At 41.6% G+C, this 27881-nt stretch overlaps 2 protein-coding genes across 2 annotated transcripts in view; one reads left to right on the plus strand and one right to left on the minus strand.

Annotated features, from left to right (window-relative positions):
• The window catches only part of LRRTM3 (leucine rich repeat transmembrane neuronal 3), a 77631-nt gene extending 72019 nt beyond the window's left edge, over positions 1-5612 (minus strand). The window contains exon 1 of the mRNA XM_083865926.1: positions 3444-5612. Within this exon, the coding sequence (XP_083722052.1) occupies positions 3444-5024 (1581 nt within the window). The 5' untranslated portion in view covers positions 5025-5612. The remainder of the gene's footprint in view (positions 1-3443) is intronic.
• Positions 1-27881, plus strand: part of CTNNA3 (catenin alpha 3) — a gene marked incomplete at its 3' end in the record, with an annotated part of 410569 nt that overhangs the window by 177365 nt on the left and 205323 nt on the right. The window lies entirely within an intron of this gene.

The following is a 27881-nucleotide window of genomic DNA, read 5'->3' on the forward strand; positions in this document are numbered from 1 at the left end:
AAACCAAACCAAACAAAATCCAAAACAAAACCTCAAACAAACAAAAAACACCTCCAAAAACATCTTCAAAACCCATTCCTGCTCTCCTGAAATTGGAATATGTAGGTGGTGTCAGCTCCATTAAGGAGAAGCCAAGTCTTTGGAGGCACTCGGTCACATCTCCTTCCTCAGCTTGGTGCCTAAAATGCTTATGTGAAGGCTCACAGGTTTGTGAGAGACATCATAGCTGCTGTGGCTCTTACTTTGACACTCTCTGAGGACGGCTTGGCATCACCCCAGAGAGATTTTAACAGTTTTGTGAGAGACTGGCAACAAATGATCCAAAAGCCAAGACAAAGTGGGATCAAGGTTTTAGATACTGGAGAGAAGCAAAGGAGGAATTTCTTTGCTGGAACCTTTGAGGCTTCAGCACTCCATTTGTTTTCAGAACAAGGGTAGCCTTTCATGGGGATAAAAGTTGCTCAGCTAAGACCAAGCCATTAGCACAAGATTTTTAGAATTTGTGACTTTGGTGGCCTTGCCACCCAAAACAAGTCACTTCCGGAGTGTTTCATTTGACAGTGCGAGGCTCAGTTTAGCTGAGTTCATGTGGGTTTTGCCCACATGAAAACATGAAGTTTTTAATGTGTTTTAAGGTGCTGTGGAGCTGGTTTAAAATGTTTTCTAAGCCATAGGCACTAGAGTGGAATTTAAAACCTTGGCTCAGAGGCCTTGGGCTGTGGAAGAAGGTTCGGAGAGTTTCACAGGTTGTGTGTTTGTGTAGTCAGACAGTGGCTGCATTATCAATGACAATGGCAGCAATTACACATTGACCCCTATGTGTTTGGAAATACCTGCAGCTGGAGTTATCCAGCAAGGAATGAATTTGTTGATCTGCGCATACTTGTGCATGAATATAAATGCTGGATTTTTACTATATTTTTGTTATCCATCCATGATTAATGGCAGACTGGCCCTATTTTCTTTTTTCTGCCTATAATTGAGTATATTTCAAAGGGAACTAGTGATGATTTTACAGGTATCACTTTCTGAAGGAGGTTTTGGATTGGTTCCTTCTGAGTTGTTATGTTTACAACAAAGCATTAAAGAAACACAAAAGACAGCATATGAAGTCCAACTCAATTATAGACAACTCTCACAATCACGGTCCACTAAGAAGTTTTAGAAGATGTATTGAATATTTTTAAATAACAAAAACTCTAAAGTAATAACATGAAATTATTTTCTGATTGCAGTTAGCACTCCTAAAACTAAATATAAAAATTTAATTTTAATTTTATACGTATTTTTATTTGTACGCAAACACATGTGTGCCTGTGTCTGTCTGTGTGTATATAGGAACATCCCAATGTTTTGGGGCAAATCTCTTGTGTTTTGGCTGTGCCTAATGTTAGTCACCATTGCAGAGATGAAAGCCTCTGAAGTACAGGGATGGTTCTTAACATGAAGTTTATAGCAAACTAATGCCTCAGTACAGAGATAACCAAGATATGTTGGTAGAAAACTGAATCCTGTAGTAGCTAAGATAATTAAATTTGTATTGACTTTTTAATAGCAACTTCCAAGGTACAACTCAGGTGAGTGTCTCGAGCACTTGCACTGTTAATGGTGTGAGGTCCCTGTATTCAGGAAAATAGGCTCTCTCTTGCAGGGCTCAGTACAGTCTCAAGCTTCCACCCTCAGCTATTTCCTCACTACATTCCTTGAACGAGGGAATGGTTTCATTCCGTGAAAAAAAATCCCAGCCTAACCCCCTTCAAGTGTATTAGTTCTTTTAAGAGATGTTTCTAGCTTTGTTTTCATTGTATCGAGCATGTTTCAAGGTGATTGGCTGTGACTGGGTTTTTTCCAGTAACAATTCAGGAGAACCTTCTGTTAAGGTTTTGCTTTTTCCAAACTGCTGCAGTGAAACTGCCTTATAGAAATATTTCCTCCCAAGTAATTGAAGATGTGAAGTTTACAAAACCAAATCAAGCTGCAAAATAGAGATCATTAAATTACTGACTTCTATAAAGGTGCTGCTGTATTATGTCATACCCTCCCTTCCTGATAATCAAAATAAGTGGTATGATTTATTTGCAAATATGAGGGGTATTATATTCTTCTGCAGACAACAGAATGCAGGATTTTGGGAGAAGGAAGGCAGGGAATAGCTGGGTTTCAAATTTGTACTTTGCCCAGAACCACTGGTAATGACGAGACATTAAAACTGAATATCTATGAATTCTGTAATGTCATTAGGGTTTTGATAAGAGAGAAAAATGATTTGTCACTGATCTATCTAAAAGGATTTTTGGGTGTGCTCCTCTCACATCAGTGAGTAACCAGTTTTCTCTGAAAGCTCTTTGCAGCTGTAGTATGTCTAAAATGCAGTGTTTGGCATTTTAAGTGATGAAGCCTTATTTAGTTATTAGAGGGACACTGTGCAAAACATAACACACAACCTTAGCAAGCCTAGCCCAGCAAATAAACAGAAATAGAAGAAAATGATAGATTTTAATGGTTTCCTCATCTACATTAATGCCTTTGACAGTCTTGAAAAGAGAATTCCTAATGAGAGCTGAAACAAATGTGTGCAGGAAGTGGTCTTGCTTTTGCTGCTGCACATTTGAGTTCCTCTAATTGCATCAATAAGGAATTTCTGCTCCTCATCTAATGAATGCCTTTTGACTGCTTTCTGAAAGGCAACTGGATGTAGGGATAAACACTGGCACCTTTTGTATGAAGTCACATAAACAGGTTTCAATTGCTAGCTATCAGCCCTAGAAACAGTGTTACAATGCAGTACAGTAAATCCCACTGTACCTTTTTATTTTTAATTTTTTATTAAGCCTAGGTTTCCCTCTGCTTTGCCTCTGGTGTGATACCTCATGTCCTAAGCATGCTTTTTAGTCTCTCTTGTGTTGGGCAGCAATCAGGCATTTTTTCAGAGCTGTGCCTGCACCATCTCTCTCCTCAGACAACTCAGAATTCATATGATGCTACAGTACTTGGATCTTTACTTCCTTCTGGGCTCAAAAAGTGAGTTTTAGAGCAAGCAATGGGGTTGGGGAGGCAAAGGGGGACACCCTGAGTTTGATTTTTTTTTCATTGTTATTTTTCTCCCTAAACAGAGGCACAGTTGGTGCAGGTGCAGTGGATTACTTATGAAAGAAGTTTTCTATTTAAAAACAAGAGAGACTTTAATGAAATCAGTAGAGGGTTTGTACAATAGGTATTGTATTAAACCAGAGCTCAGGCTTCACATTGATTGCGGTATTTAAATTTCAATGAGTTGATTATGTATGAGAGTAAAATGACCAGTATTATGAATGTACAAAAAAGGGCCATGGAAGAGCTGTGCCAGAAAAGTGAGAAAAACGTTCCCTTTATAGTCCCTAGAGTTCAATAAAGCACCACTATTTCCCAGCTTTTAAAAGCTCTTTTATCACAATGGTTCATACCTCACATTCCCTGGAGCCTGATTTGTTATACGTGCAGGGTCCTGTTCCGTTCAGCAGCATCTCGCTGGTCTCAGTGTTGGTGGGTTTGTAATCTACATAAAATTCCTGTGTGCTTGGAGTCATTTGCTTCAGCGACTGTCTTTTCTTTTTCCTGTGCCTTCGCATGAGAGAGCGCTGCTGCAGCTGCTTCATGCTGGCAGGGTAACGCTTCCATGACACGTAGATCACCAGCAGGATCACCAGCACCGACAGGAACAGAGCCACGCTGCCTGCTATGATTTTATGGAAGGAGATGTGTTCTGTGTCATCCTCGGGCTCAGAGCTCGGGTCAGTGGCTCCCATAGTTGGGGGCAGAGGGGGTTTGCTGTCATGTTTAGGCCTGGTGAGTTTTGGTTTAAACGTTGGCTTTGGGAGAGCTCGTGCTAGTTCAAATCTTTCCGTGGTACTCTTGCCACAGATGCTGTAGTTTTTCACTGCATCAATAACGTTCACTCCTTGCAGCTCTTTGGGGCTGGCACAAATAATTGTATTTTCCCTCAGCCCTTTGAAACTTTTAAGCCAGTTTACCAGAGAGCAAATGTTTCTGCTGCATTCCCATATATTCCCGGCAAGGCTGATGTCATTGAGAGATATCCAAGAATCCAAAATTTCTTGACCAATAAATGTGAGCTTGTTTGAATCCAGGTTGAGGCGCTGTAAATTGGGCACACACTGAAAAACACTAGGTCCACTGAAAGCTTCTATTTCATTGCCAGATAAATCAAGTCTTTGTAATGAGCTCCAGGTCCAGGACATAGTTTGTCCTATCACACTGATTTTATTCCACTGCAAATAAAGGTTTTGAAGGCTGACTAGCCTTGGAAAAAGTGCCAGGTTGAGCTTAGAAAATTGATTGTGCTCCAGATGAAGCTCTTTCAGTCTGATCATACCTGCAAAGACGTTCCTTGCTAAACTTCGGATGCGATTATAACCCAGGTCCAACAGTTCAAGGTTCCTGCAATCTTGAAATATTCGAACAGGGATGGTTCTTAGGGAATTGGAGCGCAAATGTAAACTCAGCAGCTTCCTTAAGCCCCTGAACTGTTCAGATCCCAGAGACTGCAGCTGATTGTAAGACAGATCCAAATTCCGGAGATTTGTCACAGGTCTGAAGGTATTATTAAGAAAATAGGAGATTCTGTTGGAACTCAAGATCAACTCTTTTAGTCTGCGTATTCCACTGAAAGCATTTTCGTCAATATTGCTGATGTGGTTATGGTCTAAATAGAGCCAGGTGAGTTGATTAAGACCTTTAAATTGATTGTATTTTAGTTTTTGGAGGCTGTTATATCGAAGGGACAAACCTAAACAACCAGCAGATATACTTGAGGGAATCTCCTGCAATTTCTGAGATTCACAATATACCATTTTGCCTTCACACCTACAGCCCTTAGGGCATCCTCGTTCAGCAGAAGAAAGCATTGTCAGTAATACAGTAGGGGCTATTACCAGAGCTACAGCTGATCCGCTCAGTAGCCTAATTACATTGAAACCTGGAAATAAAAACAACTTAGAAAAGTTATCCCCCCACACATCAGTCATTTCTTTCAATCATGCTAAAATCTTTTTACTTAACAATCATTTACAAAGACCTAGCTCGACTCGACTACTTTTCACAGTGTTTTTTGTTTGTTTGTTTTTGGTTTTTTTTCCCTCAGCTTTTTTTTTTTTTTTTTTTTTTTTTTTTTTTTTTTTTTCTCTTCTTTTAAGAACACCTTGATATAAGTACTGAAAATGGTTGGGTAAAAGGTGTAATTCCTAAGCCATTTAAGTATAATAACAAATCACATCAAGGTAAGTCTATGTAGTAATTAAAGCACAGGCTATACAGTGACTATGAACTATAAATTAAAAAGATAACATGAAAAACATACCCATCCTTTGTGTTGTTCAAAGGTCGTCCTTAGGTCTTTTGTTTTTTGCTTAGTGTGCCACAAGCATGGCAGCCCCTGTCAGCTGCACTGTAGTGAGTCAGGGCTCGCTGACACCCAGGAAGAAAAATTGGACCCCTTGGGAGATGGACCGATTTTGGAACATTATTCTTTGCCAGTCGTGCAGAACACTCCAAGAATAAATCAATCCCAACACAGCATTCGCAGCAAAACGTCAAATTCTTCCTAGGTGATGGGATCTTCATGGATATTACGGTTTTGCATCTTTCTAGTTAGGAACCTGGCTTTTAAAACGTTGCTTTAGAGGAGAGCATGTCGGCGGTGTCGCCCGCGGCGCTCAGCTCCGGGAGAGGCGGCCCCGCTCCCCCTCGGGCCCGCGGCTCGCCGCCGGCCGGGCGCGCCAGGTGCGGGGAGCCCGGCCCGGGACGCGGCTCCGGCGCTGCCGCGCTTGCATGCCGAGAGCTCCGGCCGGCTGTGGCGGGCTGGCGCCAGGCGCAGCCTTATGTAAAGCTGCCCCCAGCGGCAGCGGCACCGCGGGCATGTGCAGTGCCTGCCTTCCCTTGCAAATGAGCGAGCTCTCCCGGGAGAGCGGGCGCTGCTCGCCACGCAGGGGCAGCTCCCAGGGGTGCCGGACCGCCCCGACTCTCTCTGTGATTGTGAGAGCTGCCCTGCATCCCTGAGCTTAAGAGCTCAGCGGCTGCTGCTGAGACTTCCATCTGAAGGGCTGACGAGACATTTATAGAATCTAGATACAAATTTTTGGTCGGAAAGATTTTTTTTTTTCTTACTGCGTTAGACGTGTTCACATAACCTTTTTGCAATCACTCACTATTTTCTAGTGAAGTTTCAGCCCTCTCAGTGTGCCTCTTATCAGGTGCTTTAGTGGGGACACTATTTTTTTACAACATGAAAAATGTTTTTGGGGCTGACATTTTGCCTTTTTGCTTTCTTCTTCTCTGTTAAAAGGCTCAGTGCCAGGAGGTTAGAAGAGAGTACTGTGCTCATTTATTTCCCAGCTTGCTGTCACTTTATTCCACAACACTGACACTTCAACCACAGGCTTCCAGAACCTTTACAACATAGCTACTAAGCAGCTTGGTGTAGTACCTTAATGAGGTGAATTGTTTTTACTGTCACTTAGGACATGGACAGGATTTGATGTGAAGGTACAGTAATGCTGAGCTTTTTATGTGTGTGATGCTCTACAGTCCTCATATATCACCAAGAGAGCTGCCTCATCTTTCCTTAGTTTTCCCTTCCCTGCGTGCTGTAGGGAAAGAGCACATTCTTTCATCTGGCCAGAGCATGGCTAAGATGGTGTTACAGCAAACACACCACGCTGGCAGCTTCCTTCACCGGGCAGTGTGTGATCACAGATGGTGGCAGACAAGGGGAAAATCCTGGCTCTTTGTCGTCCAAGAATGGGCAGGAGACTGAAGAGAATTGTGCTGCTTCTTAGAAGAGGAGTGCACAGTGCAGTCTTCAAATGCAACCAGACAGTGCTGAGAACCACTTCACCTTTCTGGGGGCGGATCATTACCCTTGGAATAATGTGCTCTGGCTTTTCCCTAATTATTCACTGCTGTGAGAATAGAACAACTTAAAATGAGCTGAAACCTAAAATTTTCCAGGCATTAAAATGCCACCTTTGCCAGTACTTAGGCTGTGAATGACCTCAAGTTTACAGTAATCCCACTGGTATTAATGTACTAAACCAGAGTCCCCAAATGAGGAGAGCAGTCATCCCTGGCTAACAGCTACAAACATCTTCATGTCAGAAATCTATTCCTGCATCATGGCACATTCTGTGAGAGTTCTTCTCTTTGGGGCAAATTGGTGGAGAAGGAAAGGGTTAATTGCTCCATTAATCTCTGCCAGTGTCACCATCTCCCACTCTCTGCTCCAGCTTGTTTGGGGCTCTGCAGTCTCGTCTGTAGGGTTGAGGAGCCAGCGACAAACTGCAGAGTATGCTGGGAGCTGAGCTGTTCTGCTGACAGCAGTGTCAGTGACAGCCTGGTGTCCTGGTGTTCCATCCCTGCCTTGGGGTGTCTCTGTTCTTCATGTAGCAGGAAGAAGACAGTTTAGACCTTTGGTAAGTTGGTTTGTCTTTTGGAACTGCTGCTCTTCCTCTTTTGACAGTAGATGTCTGTGAGATGTAAACTCTTTATTGAAAGGACTCTTTTATGTTCCTAAATTTAAATGGCCTGAAATTAGGTCTGACTCTTCACCTGGTTCAAACACAGCATGTAAAACTTCCAATAACATCCAGATCACTTCTCCTGGATAATTGGTGCAGCTTAGTGTACAGCTAGCACTCTGCCTTCTTCCCAAACTTTGCCTGTTCTTTGGCTTTTCCTTTTTTTGTTTCTCTCCCTCTTCCACCTTGGTTATGGAGTTAACAAGTAGCTTCTTGGCCACCATGAGTCAGCAGAGCTTCAGCAGCTTTCCTAGGGTTTTAATAATTGCCAATATACTGGACTAATAAGAGGGGACAGCCACTCTTTACCAAGAGTTATTTTCATTTTTCTGAAAGGGGTGAGACATCAAGACACGAACAGAGAGAGCATCAAATCTATGTTAATGGATTGCCAAATTGAATTTTCTTTACTGAGATCCTTTTTGAATTACACGAGCAGGAAAAGTGCCAGAGTCTGATAAACAGTTTTTTAAAATTACATTTCTGTATCTTTATACAGCAGAATAAGTTATTCTCCATTTGTGGAAATACAGTTCCCAGTATGAAACAAATCCCAGTATGACACATTTCTTATAAAACTTCAGACCAAGTTGTGCCTATAAACTATGACAAATAGAGAATGAAGTTAAAGCTGTGTTTTACATAAGAAGATACCTTTGCCTTGTATCAGCTACACCTTGTCTATCATTGCATCCCACTGGGAAATCATTCAGCTCATGGAACTGGGAAACGAGACCTTGAGGTTTGCTTCTCTCATGGATGAGCTGTGGATAGCTTCCATTGGAACTAATCCCACCACTCCCGAGTGCCCAAACTCCAGGAGTTCACTGACGCCTTGGTGTGAATTGAGCTTGTGCTGTGTGTTGAGTTCCTGTCGTTCATTCTGCAGGACAGGTGCTGTAGGCACAGGGCATTGTTAGTTCACCTCTGTATCACTGCCAGGCAGCCCTGCCTCCTCTCTTGTCCTGTCCTGGAACAGCAGTTCCCAGTCAGGAGTGAGAAGGTGCAAAGTGACCAAAGTCTCGGTGATTTCACGCTGGCTGAGCATTAGTGCTCAGGAACAACGTTATTGCATCTGCCTGAGAGAAAAGTATTTTAGCCCATTCTGCAAAGAAAAACCTCTGAAGAAAAATATTTTATTTATTTGTGTAGTCTTGAACACAAAGTTCAAGTCTGTGTTTTGGGGTTTCAGCCTTAAACATAAACTGAGATACCACAGAACCTGAGATGCTTGTAAGTTTTGAGTTTTATGACTCCATGATCACTCTAATTTATTTTTTTTCCTGGGCTTTTTTCTGAAGGGAAAATGGCCTACATCTGGCAATACAGTGGCAAATGTGTTACTAGATTTGCCTTAACATCCATGCAGATTAAAAGAGATGTATTGGGTGGAGCCTGTGATGAACACATATTTTTCATCATCTACACCACAGAGAAATCCAAAGTTGTTTGGGAATTATGCGCTAGGTTAAGGTAGTTGTAGGTGTAGAAGAAAGGATTACAGGTGACCTTGCCTCTGATAAGTCACAGTTGTACTAATTAACAAGAAGAGGAAGACCCTTGCCCTTAATGGTTTGCAGCTGTGACTAATAAAGATAAGTGTGATAAAAGGGTGGGTTGGTTAGTCAGAGGAGGACAAGCAATAGGAGTGCAGGAGCTTTTCCTGAGGAAGGACCAATCCAGAAGAACTGGGTAGAACAGGAGAGAGAATCACTGCTGTGAGGTCGGTCTGGGTCTGCAGTCGGAGTCTGCAAACTAATCCCTGCAGTCAGAGTTCAGCAGGAAATAACCAGCAGACAGAGGCTGCAAGGAAAACCCACAGTAGGAGCCTGCTGCAGCTAGAGTCAGTGAATAGTCAGAGTCAGGATAACTGAATTGTAACAAGGAATAAACCAGGACCCTTTCCAGACTGTGATAAACAAAAAGTCTGTGTCTTGGCTCATTTCTGCCCCTAATGAGAGGTCTGCTGCAACAGTAGCGATAGTCCAGATTTTTCTCTTGATGCTAAACTTTCAGTATGTTTTCTATCTGGATATTGTTCTAGGTTGATTTTGCTGCTGATTTTGCACTAATTTTCTTCAATTTAATTTCATATTTGGTTTTGGGTTTTCTTATGTGTTTAAATTATAGTGTGCCTTCTTTTTCCATTTGTTCTGGCTGAGTTCTGTGTACCTAGATGCGACTTCCTATGGAAAGCTTGGTATGAACTGCAGCCACAATAGTAAATGGTGAAACAAAAAGTGGCATTCACTGTGAGAGCCTGTTCCTCTACAGAGCTGGTTTGGAATTGAAACTTTTAACAGAGGAAAGGAGAATCAGCAAATGGTGCATTTTTTTTGGATTATGAGAAGGTATCTGTAATAGCCAGGTACATCTGTTTACTAAGTACATTTGAAAAGGGGGGACTGACAGAATTATCATCTGTCAGTAGGACAGGGGTGAGGGGGCAGGAAAGGGAGGTAAACTTCCCAGTGTAAGAAACCAGACGCTAGTGAGATCCATGCAAATCAATCAAAAAGCCTTCCCCTGTTCTGTCATGTGTTCACCTTAGCCTTCCTCAGGATATTCCATGCTTACTCTTTAAAATCCATTTAATGATGTTGCTATGGAGAAGAAAAAAATGAAAAGATTTCTGTTACTCCTGTGAAAAGTACATTCAGGAATGCAGTCTAAGCTTTTCTAGACACAGGGCATTATGTTCATAGTGCACAAACTTTGGAATCCAGACTAGATCAGAATATACGGCATTTTTCTGCTCATAGACAGACCTCTTGGGTCTGGGAGTGCCTTGATGTGTGAATCACACATCCCTTTGGGGACCTGTAGTTTGCAAGTGCCACACTTTCTTTTTGGGTTTATGAAGTGACACTGTGTGTCGTTCCCTTGACTTTATTCCCCTATAAAGGAGCCAGGAGTTGGCTGGATTAGAAGTAGTAGCTTGCTCTAAATGGTACTGTAGTGTGCTATCACTGTATCATTAAGAGAGATAAGTCTAATAAAATGTGTCTGCAGTTTTTGAGCCAGTGATAAATGAACCTGCTGTTCCATGAGGATCAGATTAGAGCTGGGGGCGTATAACTCCCAGTGTAAATATCAGAGCGTGGGACGGCAGAGGGAAACTCGGGATGCAGCGTTTGCTGAAGGCAGACGTAAGAAGAGGCAAGTGTGAGAAAGCCAGGTGCAAGGAACATGCAGGCAAGGGAAATTGAGGCAACAGAAAATGTTCTGAAGAAATAAGGAAAGAGGATTGAGACTAGAGAGGATTTTATCCCAGGAGTTGATCTGTACTGCCCTAAAGGACCGTGATGGTCAGTGGTAGGTGAGGGAGATGGATAAATTAAAATACTTTCTTGCTCTTCTATTAGAAGCTTATTTTGCAAGGCCTCCCCCAGCCCCTGTGGAGGTGAAAGGATCCCATATTACACACCCCAAGAAGCTGAAGGAGTGTAGGAGTCAGTGTGCCCTGTAGTGGGGGATGACTTGCAGAGGACACCAGGGACACTTCTGTCACAGTGTGTGCTCAGCAGGGCTCCTCAGGCCCTTGGCACAGGGCCACTCCAGCTATTGCTTCCCTCACGCACAGCTACACACTTGGACAAGGAAGCTTTTCCAGCTGGCTACTTCTGGTGAAGTCTTAGCGTGGTGGACAGGTCACAGGTCAAACCTTTGTTCATGCTGTCCACTGCCTGGATTTTTCCAGATCCAGTCCTAAGTCCTTTGGCCTTAATAAGGCATTGGACATGTAACTGATCCCAACTGGCATTTCGTCCTATGATTTTGAAGCTGTTTGAGGGTGAAAGGAGTGAGAGACTTCTCTTTACCAACTGTGGGTCTGCTAGTAGATAAAACTAGCACTGAGAGATAAAAGAAACAATGGGAAGAGTTCCACTGATCAATAAATGGAATGAGAGAGAATTGTCTTCACAAACAAACTGTAGGTCATTTTATCAATAAAATGGGATACTGAGAGATGGAAGAAGCAATGGGAAGAACCAGAAATTCCATAAGAATTCCACTGATTGACACCAGGAAAAGAAAAAGGAGGGGTTATATGTTAGAAGGAGGTCTATAGGTATTTTGGGAAGTCTGTAACTCTCAAGTACCTCAGCCAGTGGGGAAGAGAAAGGGACAGCTGGCCAGGAAATTAGGATAAAAGGAGGTTGCATCCTCCAAAATTTTGAGAGACTCTAGGGGAAATGCCCCATGGCCTCTCCCTTTATTTGAATAAAGTTACAGGACTCCTCTGTCTCCTTTGTGGACATAAGCCTCTGGTGTTTGTGGATTAATTTTCCTGACAAGGGCCTGTGCTTCAGTCTGTCCTTTAGAGACACAGCATGAGATGCAAAACTATCATTTTACTCTCTGAAATTGATACGACCACTTTTGTTTCAGTAGATTTAGTGTTGATCCATTCAGTCTTATCCTGCAGCATCCTCATGAAAAGTTAATATGAGTAGAAGCAGCAGAAGGTGCTGGAGGATGAAGGATAATTAAAATTAGTTATTTCTTCCACATAGTGCTTCAAACCTGCAGAGCATGAATGATCCCCACTGTCAGTGCTCTGGAGATGTGTAGGGGTGACATGCAAGGCTGTGTTGGTGGGCTCTGCTTGTGATTGTGCCTGCAGTCTCTGTGAAGGTGCCAGAGAGATTAGGATAGAATAAACCAGGCTTGTTGCAAATGCTTCCCACTCTTCCATGGGCCAGGATGCTGTTGTTGGAAGAATGCCTATTGTTTGATCATCCAGACAGCACTGAGTACTGAGAGATCTTTAGGTATTACTATGAAGTGTGCTTGTCTGGGAAGAATGGTTTGTTTCTGTCTTGGTTTAAAAGAAAAATATCTGCCAAGGAAGTTGGAAACTTTCCTGGAATGGAAGGATGACCTCCTCCCTTTAAAAATTATAGTGCTTCCAGGCAAAAGTGTGGGAAAAAGGAATAACCGTTCTTTACTAGAATATATCTACATATGTAACAAGACACAACAACATCAACAATAAAAACGATTAAAATAAAATGAAACTCAGTGCCAGGCTTTTCCCGCCTGTGAGGCGCTTTGCCCTGTGCCCCGTCGGCAGGGGACGCTGTTGGGGCAGGGTCTCCCTCATGGCGCTGGGCCCGGCCGGGCGAGCCCCGAGCCTCCCGCTGTGCTTTCCCCGGCCCCTCACGTGTGCCCTGTGAGGGTCCCAGCCATGGCAGCCACTGCCCTTCCAGTCAGCACCTGGGAGGTGCTCCCTCCGGAGACAGGGAAGAGGTGGGAGTCCGTTTTCCCCCGAAACACCTGTGGCCATGGTGAGGGTCTCCCAGCGCTGGCGGATGCTGAAAAGCCCCAGTCAGACGGTGGCTCCTGCAGCGACCTCATGGGCAGGAAGGAGGGCCCCTCAGGCTTCACGGGCAGCAAGGAGGGCTCTGCAGCAGCACCGAGCCCCTCAGCAGGACGAGTCCAGTACCAGAAACTGCCTGAACACAGCCAGCGTGTTCCCCCTCAGCTAAGTGAGTGCCCAACTCCCCTCCTCCCCTCCCTGGAAGATTTCAGTGGAATGCTAGAATCATTGGCCAGTTCTTTTGTATCAGAATTGCTGAGTACATCTACCAGGTGTCAACCTCCTCTCCTCACAGCGTCTTTTTTTCAGATAACAACTGGGAGAAGATTCACTGAAAAACTCAAAGCCACAACAAATGTCCTGAGGTATCTGACATGTGCCTTGCTAGAACAGTTCTACTTGTGCATTGAGGGATGGCAAAGGGAATGAACTTCCCGGGCAGCCAGATTTACGTAGACATCTCATAGAACAGTTTTGTTCATGGAGAAGTCTGCAAGGCTGGGACTTCAGTGTAGAGGCATTGCATAACTGAATCCAAGTAGAGCTGCAGCCTGGTCCCAGGGAAAACCAATAATGCTGACAGTGTCCAGTTCTGGCCAGAGGGAAAGGAGTGACCTCTGAGTGTGGGCTGTCATGTTGCTAAGAGCAGGAATGGTAATGTTTGACTAAAGATGAGTTGGTGGTAGTGCCAGCCATGTGGCCATTTGCACAGTTTTGTTGTTCACCAAACTTTACACCTGTTCAGTGTTCTGTGTGTATAGTTAAAACCCTCAGGGCTGGCCTTGCCTCCTGTCTTGGTTTGGAAAGCTGGGGTTTCCCTTGGAATGGAGAATGTAACCCCTCCTTTTCCAAATTATTACAATTTTGCAACTAAAGGCTTGTCAAGCAAAGATTTGGGAATAGGAATAATAGTTTTTTTACTAGAAATATTAAGAATACAAATGTAGTAGTACAAAAAACAAGCAAACAAAAAATCCTAGAAACCCTGACAGAGTCAGAAATACACCCTGACACCCTGTTGGTCAGGGTGTTGGAAACAGACCAAAGTCCTCCTGGAGTGGCAGATGTTCTGTTGGAGTAGAGATGGTCCTGTAGAAAAGGGTCCAGTAATGGTGAGATGGGTCTGATCTTCCTTCAGGAATCCAGTGGAAAACCAGAATGCCTGGTGTTCTGACGTCTCAGTTTTCATCTAGGTAGGAATGATTTGGCTCCCCCCACTGGGTGGAGCATCTCACAATGGGATGATGTAATGTGTCATGTCATTCGTGAGCCTTAATGGCCCATTAACAGGAGATATCCCCCGGAGGGTGGACAGGTCCTGGAAGAGAGATAAGGAACAATTCCCCACCTGGTTCAAACAGCTGGACCATTATCAGAAGGGACCTGCCCGCCTCCTCCCTGGAGTCACGAGAGATAAAGGAAAAACATGTCCCCAGCAGCTTTCAACAGATGAAATAGAATACACTTTTTTTTTTTTTGTTACATAACCCAAGACACCTCCTCAGCTGTTCCCTCTGCCCTCATGCCTTTGCCTGTGGCTGCTCCTTTTATACTCCTACCCTTTTGGTACATCTCTGAGGGATTAGTATTTGTCATTTGCGCAGCATGGAGCATACCTAGATGATGCATGTTCACACATTTCTTAGGAGTTTCAGACCTGTGCCCTGCCATGCATTTAACTCTGTGAGGCTCCAGATGAAGCTGCCTTGATATCTCACTATGTAGTGAGGCTGTAGAGTTATTATTCTGTCAGCCCTGGAATATCTCTTGGCTGCAGCAGCTTCTTGACTGGTGGAGGAAGGCAGCTGGCAAGAACTTTCATTACAGGAAACCCATGACATCCATGTCGTATCAGAAACCATTATAACTTGTTTTCCAAACCTGAGCTTTTATCCTAATCTTTTGGGTCTCAGTATCTTCACTTATGAGAGAGGAACAGTGGTATGAAATTCTATAAGCATATCAGCATAATAGATGATTTGCATGACTTTTTGTCTGGCGCTAGTTATATTCAAATATATCCATTTTCTATCACTTAAGCTGTCTGCTCATTTTTGGAATTCCAGCTCAGGTTATTCTGTGTCTACTGTAATTCTTATTGTGGATTATGGATGTCATTTATTTTGATGCCTTTTTTTGAGCTCAAGTGGCCAGATAGCAGAATTCCATGTGAGGACAGTATAGTTGTTAAATATAGAAACACAGATTTCTACTTAAAATGCAGAATTACCGTCTGTATGTGGTTAGTAAGTTTGCCAATGTCTGTTCACTTACAGAATCTTTCTAATGTTACAAGAGTACCATTTTGAAAATTACTTCATTATATGCTGTATATTACCTTTATTTTCCATATAAAAATTGCAACTGGCACATTTTTATCTTCTTGAAACAAAAGGTGTATGTAGCACTTCTTAGGATCAGACCTGAATTAGTAGATGTTTATTGGTGTACTTGCTAGTGTTACTGCTCTTCAGCACAAACAGGCACCCAGGGGGCAGGAGGGCAGAGTAGAATGATTTCATTTGACATGATATTCTAAAATAATTTCCAGTCTCTCTTATCACTTGCTTATGCATGAAAACCTCCACAACCTTCCAGCTTTCCTCTGTTAGGTCTCCTGCTTGGACTTCAGTGTGGTGTTCTGAGGCTGTGAGTTCCAGTCTGACACAGAGTGATGTGTTATTAGGCAGCATTAGTAACATTTTGAAGAGAAAACTAAACATGACAGTTGGGCAGATTTGCAGCTGAAAGAGGAAAACATGAACAAAGTTAAGAAGCATATAATTGTGCTTATTCCCACTGTGACTAGCATAGAAATGATTTATTCCAAGTAGCTGCAGTTGCATGCTTAGTCACTTCCTTCTCTGGCTTCAGCCTAATGCTGTTTTCTGCCATTTTCCTGCAAAACAAAGTTTGTTCTCTTTTCCATCAAAAGTTTCAGATTTTTTAGCTTTGTGTAATTCAGTCAAGTCTTTTCAATTAAGCAAGCTGTGGCAGCTTGTAGATATTCCAGTTTTGGTAGCCTGATGCTCCTGAGAAGGCTCAGAATGTTAATTATGCTGACAGTCTTAGTTAACCAGCCTGCAAGCAGCAGCTGCTTAAGCAGGGTGGTGGCATGCCAGTAATGGTGGACTAGAGCTTTATGGTTTAAAAGAAAATAAAATACATGCAGGTGTGTTTTGACTGTTCCATTCTGTATTTGCTATCCTTCTTTGTCTTTTCCCATTGGGGTGTCTGGCAGTCAGGGGTCTGAAGAAACCACATCTTTAAATTTAAAATGACATATTAGCTCATCTTCTCATCTCCACCCAAGATAATAAATTAAATGTGATTAAATAAATGAGTAACCATACAACCAAACCCCAGCATGTTTGAGTGATTTAAAAAAAATGCAACAGACTCCCATATAATTAATTAATTAATTAAAAAGAAAAAAATTCTGTGTTCCTGCATATTTATTTTGGATTCTGTGACAATGTACTCTACTGTTTATTAAAACTGTCTTTCACCCACTGGACAGGACAGGAAACAAATGACAAACCAACTCAAAGTGACTCATTATGTGTGTAAAACAGTAAATACCTGCAAACTGTTAATTGCTGATGGACACAATGCTGAAGGGTAGAGGAGAGGAAGCTGACATGAAGAGAAGTTTTCACTCTCTCTTCTCTTTCTTTCCAGAATATTAGGGTAGGCCTGTTGTATTTTTGTATTTTTTAAGTCCTTCTATCCAGCATTCTGTATCTCCTAAGTAGGTAAGGGGCTTAAAAGCACCTTTTCCTCTTGCAGCTTATTGCACACAGTAGTGGTGGAAAAGCAAGAAATGATGCAGTTGATAACCAGGTAAAGCCTGTGGCCAGCCTGTGTGGTGGAGACACAGGAGAGCTGAGCCTGAGTGAGTCAACAGCTTCATTTTGTGTCCCTGAATGTTAACAGGAGCTGGAGAAAACAGAAACACTCACAAACATGGACTCAGTTTTTGGCCTCCAGGCAGACTGGAAGCAGGGACACCTCCATCCACGTGCTCTTACAGGGAACCTTGTTTGTCACAGATACACAACAGGATGATCTTCTGTGTGTGTCTTAGGGAAATGCAGTGGTCTTCCAGCATATGTTTGTGTCATCATTTATTTGTGATTTAGACAGATTGACCAGGTTGAAATCCAGAGCAGGAATAGACATGTCCCAATATAATTAACACAACAAAAATGCTTCCTGTGGCCATTTCTGCTGCTCTGGGTTGTGCAGTTTCTTTGTAAGTCTGTCAACTTCTAGGAAACAAATGTGCTTTATTCTGTCACTGAAGGACTAAAAAGAACCCAAATTTTAAGATAACTGCATACAAATCTAATATACAGACCAGCTGTAAATAGAGTGGTGCTCCAATGTTAATTAGTTTGAGATGCATAAGAAAAGTAGGAAAGAAGAACTTTTTAGGGGAAGCCAAATATACCTTTGGTTTTTTTTCTTTGTATCACCAGTATGTCTCATTTCAGCTGTATTGTTTAGTTCACACTATGATAATTGAACCCCACAATACAATTCCTGAGGGACTTCTAAGGTGATGTGCCCTGGTGCAGTTCAGGTGGATAAAGAGTTCACACAGGGTATTTAGTAAAACTAAAAGACCTAAAAGTCTCATGTTTCAATGTAAAATCTAGAAAGTAACTAATGGCTTGTAGGAAAAGAAAAAACCAAGGTACTGTATGGCCACATTACCGAATAAGAGCTGTCTCTTATAAAGATCTTTGCAGTTTCCTTTAAGACACCCGGGACTTGCTGCTCCGGGACAGAAAGCTGGAAGAGAGCCAGAGCTCTTATCTGACATAGCAATTTCAATGTTCTTCTCCGTATGATTTAAAGTCAAGTAGAAATACGTTGTTGGAATTGAGATATTTGTAAACAGATAAAAGTCTTGGAGTTGTATCAGAGCACCTCAGAACATTTCCAAATAGAAAACTATAAATGTCCTTGAATGCATTTGCACCTTACATAAATACCATGGCATTTGGAATTCTGTATCAGATACTTGCTGATAAAAAGATCAACATTTTAAAGAAGACAGTAATTCATATGTTCACGTAAGGACCAGGATTTAATATTTCACCCTTTCATAAACACAGAAACATGAGGGAATCAGTGAGTTCCAGCCTCTGTAACAGTTGAGCTGCAGACTTCTCAATGTTGATAAAACAAAGTTTTACCCAAATCCAGCTTTAGAAAAGGTTTCAAATAATTGCTGCTACTGGAGTTATTCACAAAATCCAAATCTGCTTGTGATAGTTTTTGTACCTTTAGTGAGAATTGTAGCAGCCTCCTTCTATCATTGCCTATTCCTAATGTGGTGGGAATTTCCATAGTACTGATAAACTTCAAATGTGGATCTTCTGCTTGAAAAAAGTTGTTGTAAAATACACCATGGATGCAGAGAATGAGAGAATTCCTACTCTCTGTAGGGTTTTTTTTTCAGTCAAATGACTCACCTGCTGACAAAATTAATTATCATGTGAGTGTGGTTAAGTTGCAGAATTTCACAGTAGGAGAGGATTCTCCATTGGTATATTTTTCTCTCTTTTTGAATATTAAATCTCAGATCATATAATAAACTAATGCAATATGTTGCATGCAAAGATAAGGGCTGGAGAGTTGCTGATCTTCCTAAGTATGTCAAAATTAGCCTGTTAAATGTTCAGTATCTAATTTGATAGGTATACCAGTGACCTTTCTTCTGTTACTGTTCTTTTTCTCAGCTACTGGAAGTACTTTAGGACTGTGGTTTGGTTTTTTTTTGTTTTTTTTTTTTTTTTTTTTTTTTTTTTTTTTTTTTTTTTTTTTTTTTTTTGTTTTTTTTTTTTTTTTTTAGTGCTTCTCTAGGACATTTGTATTCTTTGCTTAGGTTGCCACTTACCTGGTATTTTTTACTTTAGGCTACTTGCAGCAAAAATGTATGAAATGCTTTATGTTCCACTGTGCCTAGAATGTATTTGAAAAAGAGTAAATGCTTTTAGTGCTTTACAAGTTTGCAGCCTCTGCCACATTTTGCTGCTGTTTGTCTTTTGCTTTCTGCACAATTTGCTTGGCGCCATGCGCTGCTGCCTTGTCAGGGGCTGGCTCCAAGTGTCGTGTGTGTGTCCATGCTGCCTTATTTTACTTGCCCCACTTTAATGCAGAAGCAGCCAGCAGCAGCAGCAAAGGAATCTGCTCTGTTTCAGTTCCTGTTCTTTCCATTGTTACCATTTAGGAAAGGCAGCAACCATGTAGAAAAGTATTTATGAATTCATTAGAGAGTTTCTCCTGTTTTCAAACACAAACAAATTTAAAAATTATGGAGAGCTTTACACATCCTTATATGGAGAGATGCACTATTTCAGCACTTTCCAGGCATGCCGATCAACAGGAATAGCAGTGGGTTGGATAGAGATGGGTATGGCAGAGCAGCAGTGTCCTCCTGCACCTCTGAATATGTTTGTCAAAGGAACTTACTGATCAACTTCCATGGTTTAACATAACAGTTACTGGGCTTATGTTGTGCTGATTTTTGTTCCTCATGGAATTAATTACTGTCTCTGCTTGTCTCTAATTTGTACATTACATGATTAGAACAGAGGTCAGTGGTAAATCTTCCATGTAGTCACTGTTTGGGTACGTTTACTCTTGATACTCAGAGTGATTAATCAATCATATTTTATACCTATTCTATTCATGCATTTTGAATTTGAGCATAATATTTCCCTAAGAGCTTCTGAGTATGCATTAGATATACTTGTGTGTGCTGTAGGTAGTGTCTTTAGTAGACTGATAAAATCTGAAATGCAAATATTCTGGTTTTTGGAGTCTAAGACTACAGGAATTGTTGTTGGCTTTGAAACAAAATGAATAAATGGGAACTCACTATAAAGTGCTTCTGCCTCTCCTGAGTTTTGCCATTACCTTTATTTAATGGAATAGGTTTTGACGTCCATCAGGCAGCTGCACTGGCTTCTCTTTCTCTTTCCTTCCCCATGAAAGGGAATTATTTTATGTGATGGAAAAGCAGTATGACTCTTCTGTTAAATGGAGTCTGCCTGCTGAAGTCAAGAGCCATAGAAACACCATACAGCTGAAATGTTCTTGGCTCTGTTACCACAAGGGATGTATACTGTTTAGTTTAAACATCGTGGCGTGAAAGATGTTCTTCTCATGTAGGTAGCTATCCTTCATGCTGTTGAATGTCTGCGTAGGGTTAGGGAGACAGGCTCTAACATTGTGTCTCCAATTTGAATCTCACTTAACTTGGAACTGAAGCAGGCAATTTAGGTGACATTCTAAAGGGGAGCTTTTGTGTCCCATTATTCTGGATTAATACTCCGTGGGGAAAGAGACTGAGATAGCCAGATTATCACCACCTTGTGAAAAGTCTCCCCCACACCAGTGTTTGTGAGGTTCATTTCTGCACTGTAGATGAGAATACAGGATGGTGTGTTTAACCTTTCTCAGCCCCTTCTAGGTCCCACTTAAAGGTCAGTTTAAGATGTGCACATTCACCCACGTCGCACTGGTGTGTGAGTAGTTCTGAGTAGCTCTTGTGTGTGTATCCACTTACCAGTACCAGCCCTCAGGTTCCTCACAGCCTCATGTCAGTGGAGTCCTGGCATTGAGGTGTTTTCTTTCTCCCTGCTGTGTCTGTTAATCAATATATAAATCCAAGCTGAATCACTTTCTAATGCACAAAGAAGTAATTAAACATCCACACGATCTTTAATACAAGAGTTTTACTATAGCAGACAAGGGACACATTTTGATTTTTGGAAGATTGTTGCAAAATGTTATTGCTCTGGAAAAAGATTACAAGGGAAGTACAAATAATTCTTTTATCCAGGTCCTTGACATTCCTATTTAGTTCCAGCTGAACAATAATGAATGATTCTGACACAAGTTCAAGGGGACAGATGGGACCCACCCAGGGGTACTGAGGGAGCCAGCGGAGGTGCTGCCCAAGGCCCTTTCCATAATATCCCAACAGCTGTGGCTGACTGGGGAGGTTGCAGGTGACTGGAGCTTGGCCAGTGGGACACACATCTACGAGAAGGGCTGGAAGGAGCATCCAGGGAGCTGCAGGCCTGGCAGGTATGAGGTTCAATAAGACTGAGTGCCGGGTCCTGCCCTTGCCTTGCAAAACCCCGTTTTTGTACTGGGGCTCTCCCTGAGTTTATAATTAGACCAGCAATATTTTGAAATGAACATTGATTTAAGGCACTGAATGGTTAACCTTCCTTCTCTTATTTCTTCTCTGCCAGATAAAACTCCCACCACTTCAGTGTTGCCATGCAATAAATTTGTTTTGTTGGGTTTTTTCCTCTCCTTTGACTTGATGATTCATGGAGATCAAACATTTGTTAAACTGCACTTTTAAAGTTTCTGTTTATTATTTTTATGTCCTTGGTATTTTGAGAGCTCCTTGCAAAAATTGACTTTTTTTTCACCAGGCTTACCCTAACTCATATTTTCTACAATTACTTTTATTGAAAGAAATGTAAGTTTCAAATATGTTTTGTTTGTTTACTTTTTGGTAGGCCACAGGCAAAGGAATGTATTTACTATTGAGCTTGCATGAATACTCAGGACATCTATCATGCAGTGCTGCTCTCCTCAGGTTTTGGTGTTTTTTTTCTGTCTTGGGTAGACTTTTTTTAAAGCTCTTGTTTCATTCTTTTCCTTCTCCATGCCTGCACCCAGACAACCCCACCCTAAGAGCCCTAATGAGCTTAGTTGGGGTGAAGAACAGGCACAGAGCACAGGGAAAGAACAGCTGGACTGAGAAGGATCAAAGGAAGGTGCTAGCATAAAGGAGTTCTGGATTGCAGGCATGGTGGAATTAGAGTAGAGGAACATAAATCCAGGTAGTACAAAGGCAAAAGCATAGGAGAAAGGAAAGAGAAAAGAGACTGAGGATCTAGAAGAGTATTTTTGGAAGAATGCAGAAGTGGGACCTCTAATAGTGAAAACAGAAATTCACTTTAGCACCAATGTAGGAATTCTTTCCGTGGATGGCAGGGACAAGGAACTCTGCACACCTGAGATGCATGTGGTTTTATTATTACAAGGGTCGTGGGTAAAGAGGGCCTGCTTCCAGCCACCAGCCTCGGCTGGAGCAAAGCCCTAAAGAGAGAATGGGGAGAGAGAGAGATAGAAGAGAGCTAAGGGGTAAAAATGGGGCAGGAGCAGGGAAAAACGTGGGGAGAAAGCAGGAGCAAGGGAGGTGAGAGAGAGGAGAGGAGATGGGCCAAGAGAGATAAGGGAAGAAGGGTGAGAGGGCCAGAGGAGAGAGGTAAGGGCAAAAGGTAGGAGAGTCAGGACAAGACAAGAGAGGGGAGAAGAGTGGGGCTGAGCGGAGAAGAGAGCGATCCTCTTGTTACAATACATTATATCTTTTTTTTCTGTTGAATATTCTAATTCACATTGACCAACCGGCGTGAGATACAAAACCTACAAACTTTGTATGCAGCCTATAAGAACGACTGCATTACTATGTCATTTTACTCTCTATAGACTTCTTTCTTATGCATTTGTTCCCAGATGTCTTTGCCAAGGTGGAAAGGCAACATTCTTGTCCTTTTGTCAGCTAATCACCATCTTCCTGCCTGCCAGGCTTACATCTCGAAACTAGCTTCCATTTCTATTTCACTTACAGGTTTTATATCTGCAGTATTTTTTGCCATGCAGTCATATTCATAAGTCCTTCCTGTCCCATTTTTCCCAACACACCAAGAAGTCATGATTGCATTAATTGTAATCAGCTGAATAATGAAAAAGCCTGGTTCTTGTAAATGAGAAGCTGAGGCAGGTTAGGGCAGAAGATTAGGAGGGAACTCTGTCAGACAGGGTTTGCAGTATGAGGGAAAATTTTTGCGTGGATTAGAATTGTAGTAACTCTGGAATAGACACTTCCAGGAAGGGATGAGAGCTGTGGAGAAGGTTGTGGTATTGAATTGAAGCAAAGAGTTTGTACAAAAGAAATGGGTTTGGTACAAGAGACAGATCTCAGAAAATATTGTCTGGTCAACTTACAGCGAGACCCTGTTTTTAGGTAATGACACAAGCAGCAGCCTGTTTGCACACCGCAGAAAGGCTCAAGCCATTCCTCCTTCTCTTTTTATTTTACCTATATCCACAGGATCTCTGATATTTTATTAGAAGGACTCTCCATTTATTAGACCAGTGCCAGGATCCAGCAAGTACAACGCGTCAGTGCCAGGTGCTGTCCTTGGGACACAGCGGCCCCAAGAACCATGACAGGTTGGGGGCAGAGTGGCTGCCAAGCTGCCTTGCGGGAAGAGACCTGGGCTTCATCCTCACCACGTCTTAGGAGTAAAGCATTTACAAGCTGATGGGGACAAATAGTCACAGTAGTGTGCTTACCTTATTTATTGTAGGTTAAAAGTGCTCTTGGGGGAAGTGTCACTTCCCAGGGAATCGGTGTATGGGAGTCCTTGGATGCATTTGACTCAGGAAAGATTCTCATATTGGTGCTACAAGGAACTGGCAATGGCTGATGTTGCACTTCTGTGCAGCCCAAATCCAGCTGTGTTTTGCTGCCAGACATTTAACCAAGTCTAAAAATTTGATAGTTGAATATTCGAGTCATGATTTCCTCTGTGCACCACTGCTGGTATGATTGTTGTATAATTGAGGTAGACATGTTTGGTATTCTCAGATACTCGCTGGTTGTTGATTAGGGCTTTTATATAACACAGGCTAGAGAATAGGTTGTGGTGGCCTTTCCCTGTTGGGAGGTCATGTAATCTTTCAGTTTAATGAAACCATTTGGGTATACTGAATAAGAGAAAATCAATTTTTGAGGTATTGATTGGAACAAAATTCAAAAGGTCAAGTGTAATGCTTGATCTTGGAGTCTCTGGCTTAATACTCTGTTCAGGTAGGTATTAAGTATTAGGCTTGGCAGCTCATCATGGATCAGGATCATGAAATAAAGAATGAAATGTTGTTTAAGGTTCTCTGTATTTTGGACCACTGAATGGGGACTGTTCAGGGATGAAATGGTTCTGGTTTTATCAATCTTCAAGACTTGCAAGCATACCTTCAAATTATAACACAAGTTCTGTTTAGGTCTTTGGTGTATAAATTTCTTAGCTGGAGCAGAGTCAGTGGACAGTATACAGAAAGGGTTAATCACAGCCCTACAAGTTCATGGCATCACTGAAAAACAGATGTGACAGATGTTATCAAAAGATAAAACATGAAGAGTGACAGATATGGTAGTTCTTTTCAGAACTGCTCAGAGACCAACCTTCTGTACAGCTTGATGGTTTGACATCATTGATCCATATTGATTTCATTGGGAAGTTCAGAATTGTTGCTGCCATTATTTAATTAGTGCTTTGAAGCTATAACAACAGACAGAAAGCATATACATCAGCTTCAGTGCTGTTAGAATTGTAATGCTTCACTTTCACAGCGTTTTATAACCTGAGAAATCAGGAGAACCTGCCAGCTCTACGTGAAGGTTGGCTTTAGCACAGATAGGAGAAGAGTATTTGACAGCAGGCAGATGATTAGGGGAAGAGGAAAACCTGACTGTATTTTGGATCTCAGTTCTTGATGTGTTCACATATTTGATTTAAAATATTGTCCTACATTCTGTGATAATAGATTTTGAGAGATTTCTTTGGAATCACTAAATATATAGAGTGTTTTATTACTGCTTCTCTTTTCAGAGCTATAACTATTTATGGAATGAAGCAAGCATTGTTCTGTCCATCTTCACTGTTTTACTTCATGATAGTACATAAGGATGTGAGCATATTTCTTGTATTGGTATGGAATGATCATCTCTAGGAGTGTACATCTCATAGGGTCCTACCCTACATCCTAGTGGTTTTCTTCTCCCCTAGTTGGAGTTATGGCAATGGACAGCATGGGAGACAGAAACGCTTGAAGAAAGGCAAGAGAAACTGTCTGGCTGCAGTGTAACGTTGGACCCTGCATGAATGAGTTAAACTTCCGTCCTGAATCTTTAAAATTGTGTTTATCCTGCAATGAGAAAAGGTTCTTCTCTTTAAGGGAAGTTAAAATTTTTCAGTGGGAATAAAACTTTTATGGCAGAAATTGTTCCCTGAGGAAGAATGGAATTATAAGAACGCAGACTTGCCTGCCAGTCTGGTCTCTGTGGGAATGACACCTTGTATAAACAGCATTTGTTCCTTTCTGAGTGTGTATTAAAGTGATATCTTTGGACACTTGTGGTGATAGAACTCTCAGACCACAGCTAAATTGCCTCCCACGGTGGAAGGTATTTGAATTGAAATAATTAGAAAACTTCTGTTAGAAACACTTTAGTCATGGGGTTTTGCTATTGCAGCAAAAGGCAATTCATTCCTCAGGACTGTAGAAAGGTATTTACTTTAAAATCAGTTGGAAAACTGGATTTAACTAACACCTAATAAACACAGAATTAATAAAAACTAATGCATATACAAAACAGTCTTAATTGATTACACACATTGCATTAGCACTTTTAGATGACATTGAATTTTAAAATGTATCATGTTTGAATACATATGTTCCCTGAAACTGTAAGCAGCTCAATATTATTGCAAAATAAGACACGCTGGTAACAATAACAGAAAACAGCAATTTTATTGTTTTGTTTAGATTCCAAAAATCAGAGGTGAGGAGCAAGATAACTATTTCTAGATTTTATTGGTAACTTCCTTGTCTGCCTTAGTGTGACTGAGTTAATAACAGCTAAATGGTTGGATGCTGAAGTGAGGGAGGATGCTTTAGAAGAAGTTTTGTACTGAGAGGTTTATTTTTCTTTCAAGGAAGATGGTATTAATATAAATCATATTAACTTACTGATGATAAAAAATGCAGCCTTAAATCCCACCAGTGGTAGCATAATTTTTCCAGTTGGTTGATCTGAATATAACTGGCAGCAATCATTCTGTCACACACGTGTCCGTCTGCTGCTGAGGCCCAGTTCTTAATCCAGTGTGCCTGGAGGGCTGGACAAACTTTCTTTCCCTAAAGGTATGCTGCATTTTTGGGGTATTATAAAAGTTAATTAGGAGAAGGAGGGAAGCTGAGCTTCATGCTTCTTCTGCTGTTCTAAAATCCCAGCTCTTCCTGCAGCTGGTAAATACCAGTGTAGTTCAGAGCTGTGAACAGACTTCTCTGTTCAACTAATGCAGGGTGTATGCTGTTGTCTTTAGGTGGGATCTAAAGAAAATTAAATAATTTATGGGGTTTTCTGCTGTAATAGAAATGCATTTTTGTTTACCAGTTCGACAAGTTAACATTGATTAACTAACCCATCTGATTACCTCTAACAGCCAGAGAAATGAAACTTTGTATGCTGTGAGAAATCTGTGTCACTTCAATGAGCTGCATTCCTTAAATCCTCTGGGGGCCAGAGGGCACTGGCTGTGATCCTGTGATCAGCCAACACAGCTCTCCAGTGCTGATTCCCCACTCAGGGCCAAAGTTAGACTTTAGAGGAAATAGCTGCAGTTCTCTACAGTGTAAAAGAGCTTAATGAGGTTTAGGATGCCAGATTCCAGATGTCCATTCCTTAGTCACTTCCATAGATGTTATAACTGCATCCAGCTCTATCATTGTGTAGTCTGGAAACTTTGTTCTAAAGTAGCCAGAGTTTTTTTGAGTGTGTGATTCTTACCATAGGGGCTGGAAGCTAAATGATAGAGAAAAAAACCTCAATCATTTAATAGAAATAAGCTTGCAATTTTGTAAAGTATTTGAAATATTTGAAAATACTAGCTTTGGTGTTTAGCATTAACTTTGATGGGAAAAAAAACAAACAAAAAGACCCCATGAAAGCAACAAATAAACGAACCAAAAAACCCACCCCAAAACCCCCACCAAACCAAATATTACAAGTCTTCCAAATTGCCATCCCAGGGTCAAAACCTGACATCTAAATTGTAGGAATGTTACTAATAGTTTGATCTGAGATGTTGAACTTCTGAAATAGGCTATAAGAGTATGAAATGTTCTTTGTAGGGAGGCTTAGATTTCTGCATTCAAAAATATTTAGCAATTTTTTATCTTTTTTTTTTTTTTTCCAATCAGATATAAATTTGAGACACTATATGTATGTGAGGACTAAAATTAGGTTTGTAGATATGGACATGATTTCAAGTGAAGTCAGATCTTTGGAATACCTATTGTGAGACGTAGAAACAAAAGCAAAAGTATTGATACTTTGAGATGCCCTTGGAGACCTGTGATACTACATGAAAATTGGGTGTTTTGGAATGAAAGGTCAGTACCTGGGCTTGTGGATTTGTGAGCTGGGAACCACAGAGGGGTGAAGGACAAGCATGAGGGATCAACCTCTGATTAGTGGATCTGTAAGGTAAGATGAGACACAGTGGGGGCATAAAGGTATTACTTGGAGAGGACCTTTCTGTGGCATTTGGAAAGGCTGGCACTTGAGGATGACTGCCCAGCACCCACAGGGCAGCTGGGGTGTCTCGTCTTTTCTCTGCAGCACAGGGCTGCTGGCTATGGCCCTCCCTTGCTGCTCAGGGCCCTCCCAGGGCTGTTCTTTACTCCCTCACAATTCCCATTCTCGATTTGATTTTAGTGCACTGTCTGTTAAGGCCAATATCAGCTGCATTGAGGACTTTGTTGGGAAATGCAATAAACAGGCATGGCAGTTTGCATGTGCACCTCTTCATAGGCACATCCACTGCATGGGTTGCAGAAACATTTAGATTCACAGTTATGTATTTCAGTTATTAATGAAAAAAATACCATTTTTAAGGTGCTTATTTACACACATATTTTAGTTGCACTTGGAAGGCCATGGAAAATGTATTTTTCAGAGTGCCTGGCATAATGTGTTGGTGCGATAGCAAAATCTTTAGCACTGGTAGATTTTGTCTTCATTGCTGTTCAAAACTGTGAGGAATTCTGATGTGTGAGAGTATTTGTTATTAAATTAAGACATACTTAAGTGGCATCTA

Source organism: Zosterops lateralis (genome assembly GCF_965231275.1).
Source record: "Zosterops lateralis genome assembly, chromosome: 8".
In the NCBI taxonomy this organism is placed as follows: domain Eukaryota; kingdom Metazoa; phylum Chordata; class Aves; order Passeriformes; family Zosteropidae; genus Zosterops; species Zosterops lateralis.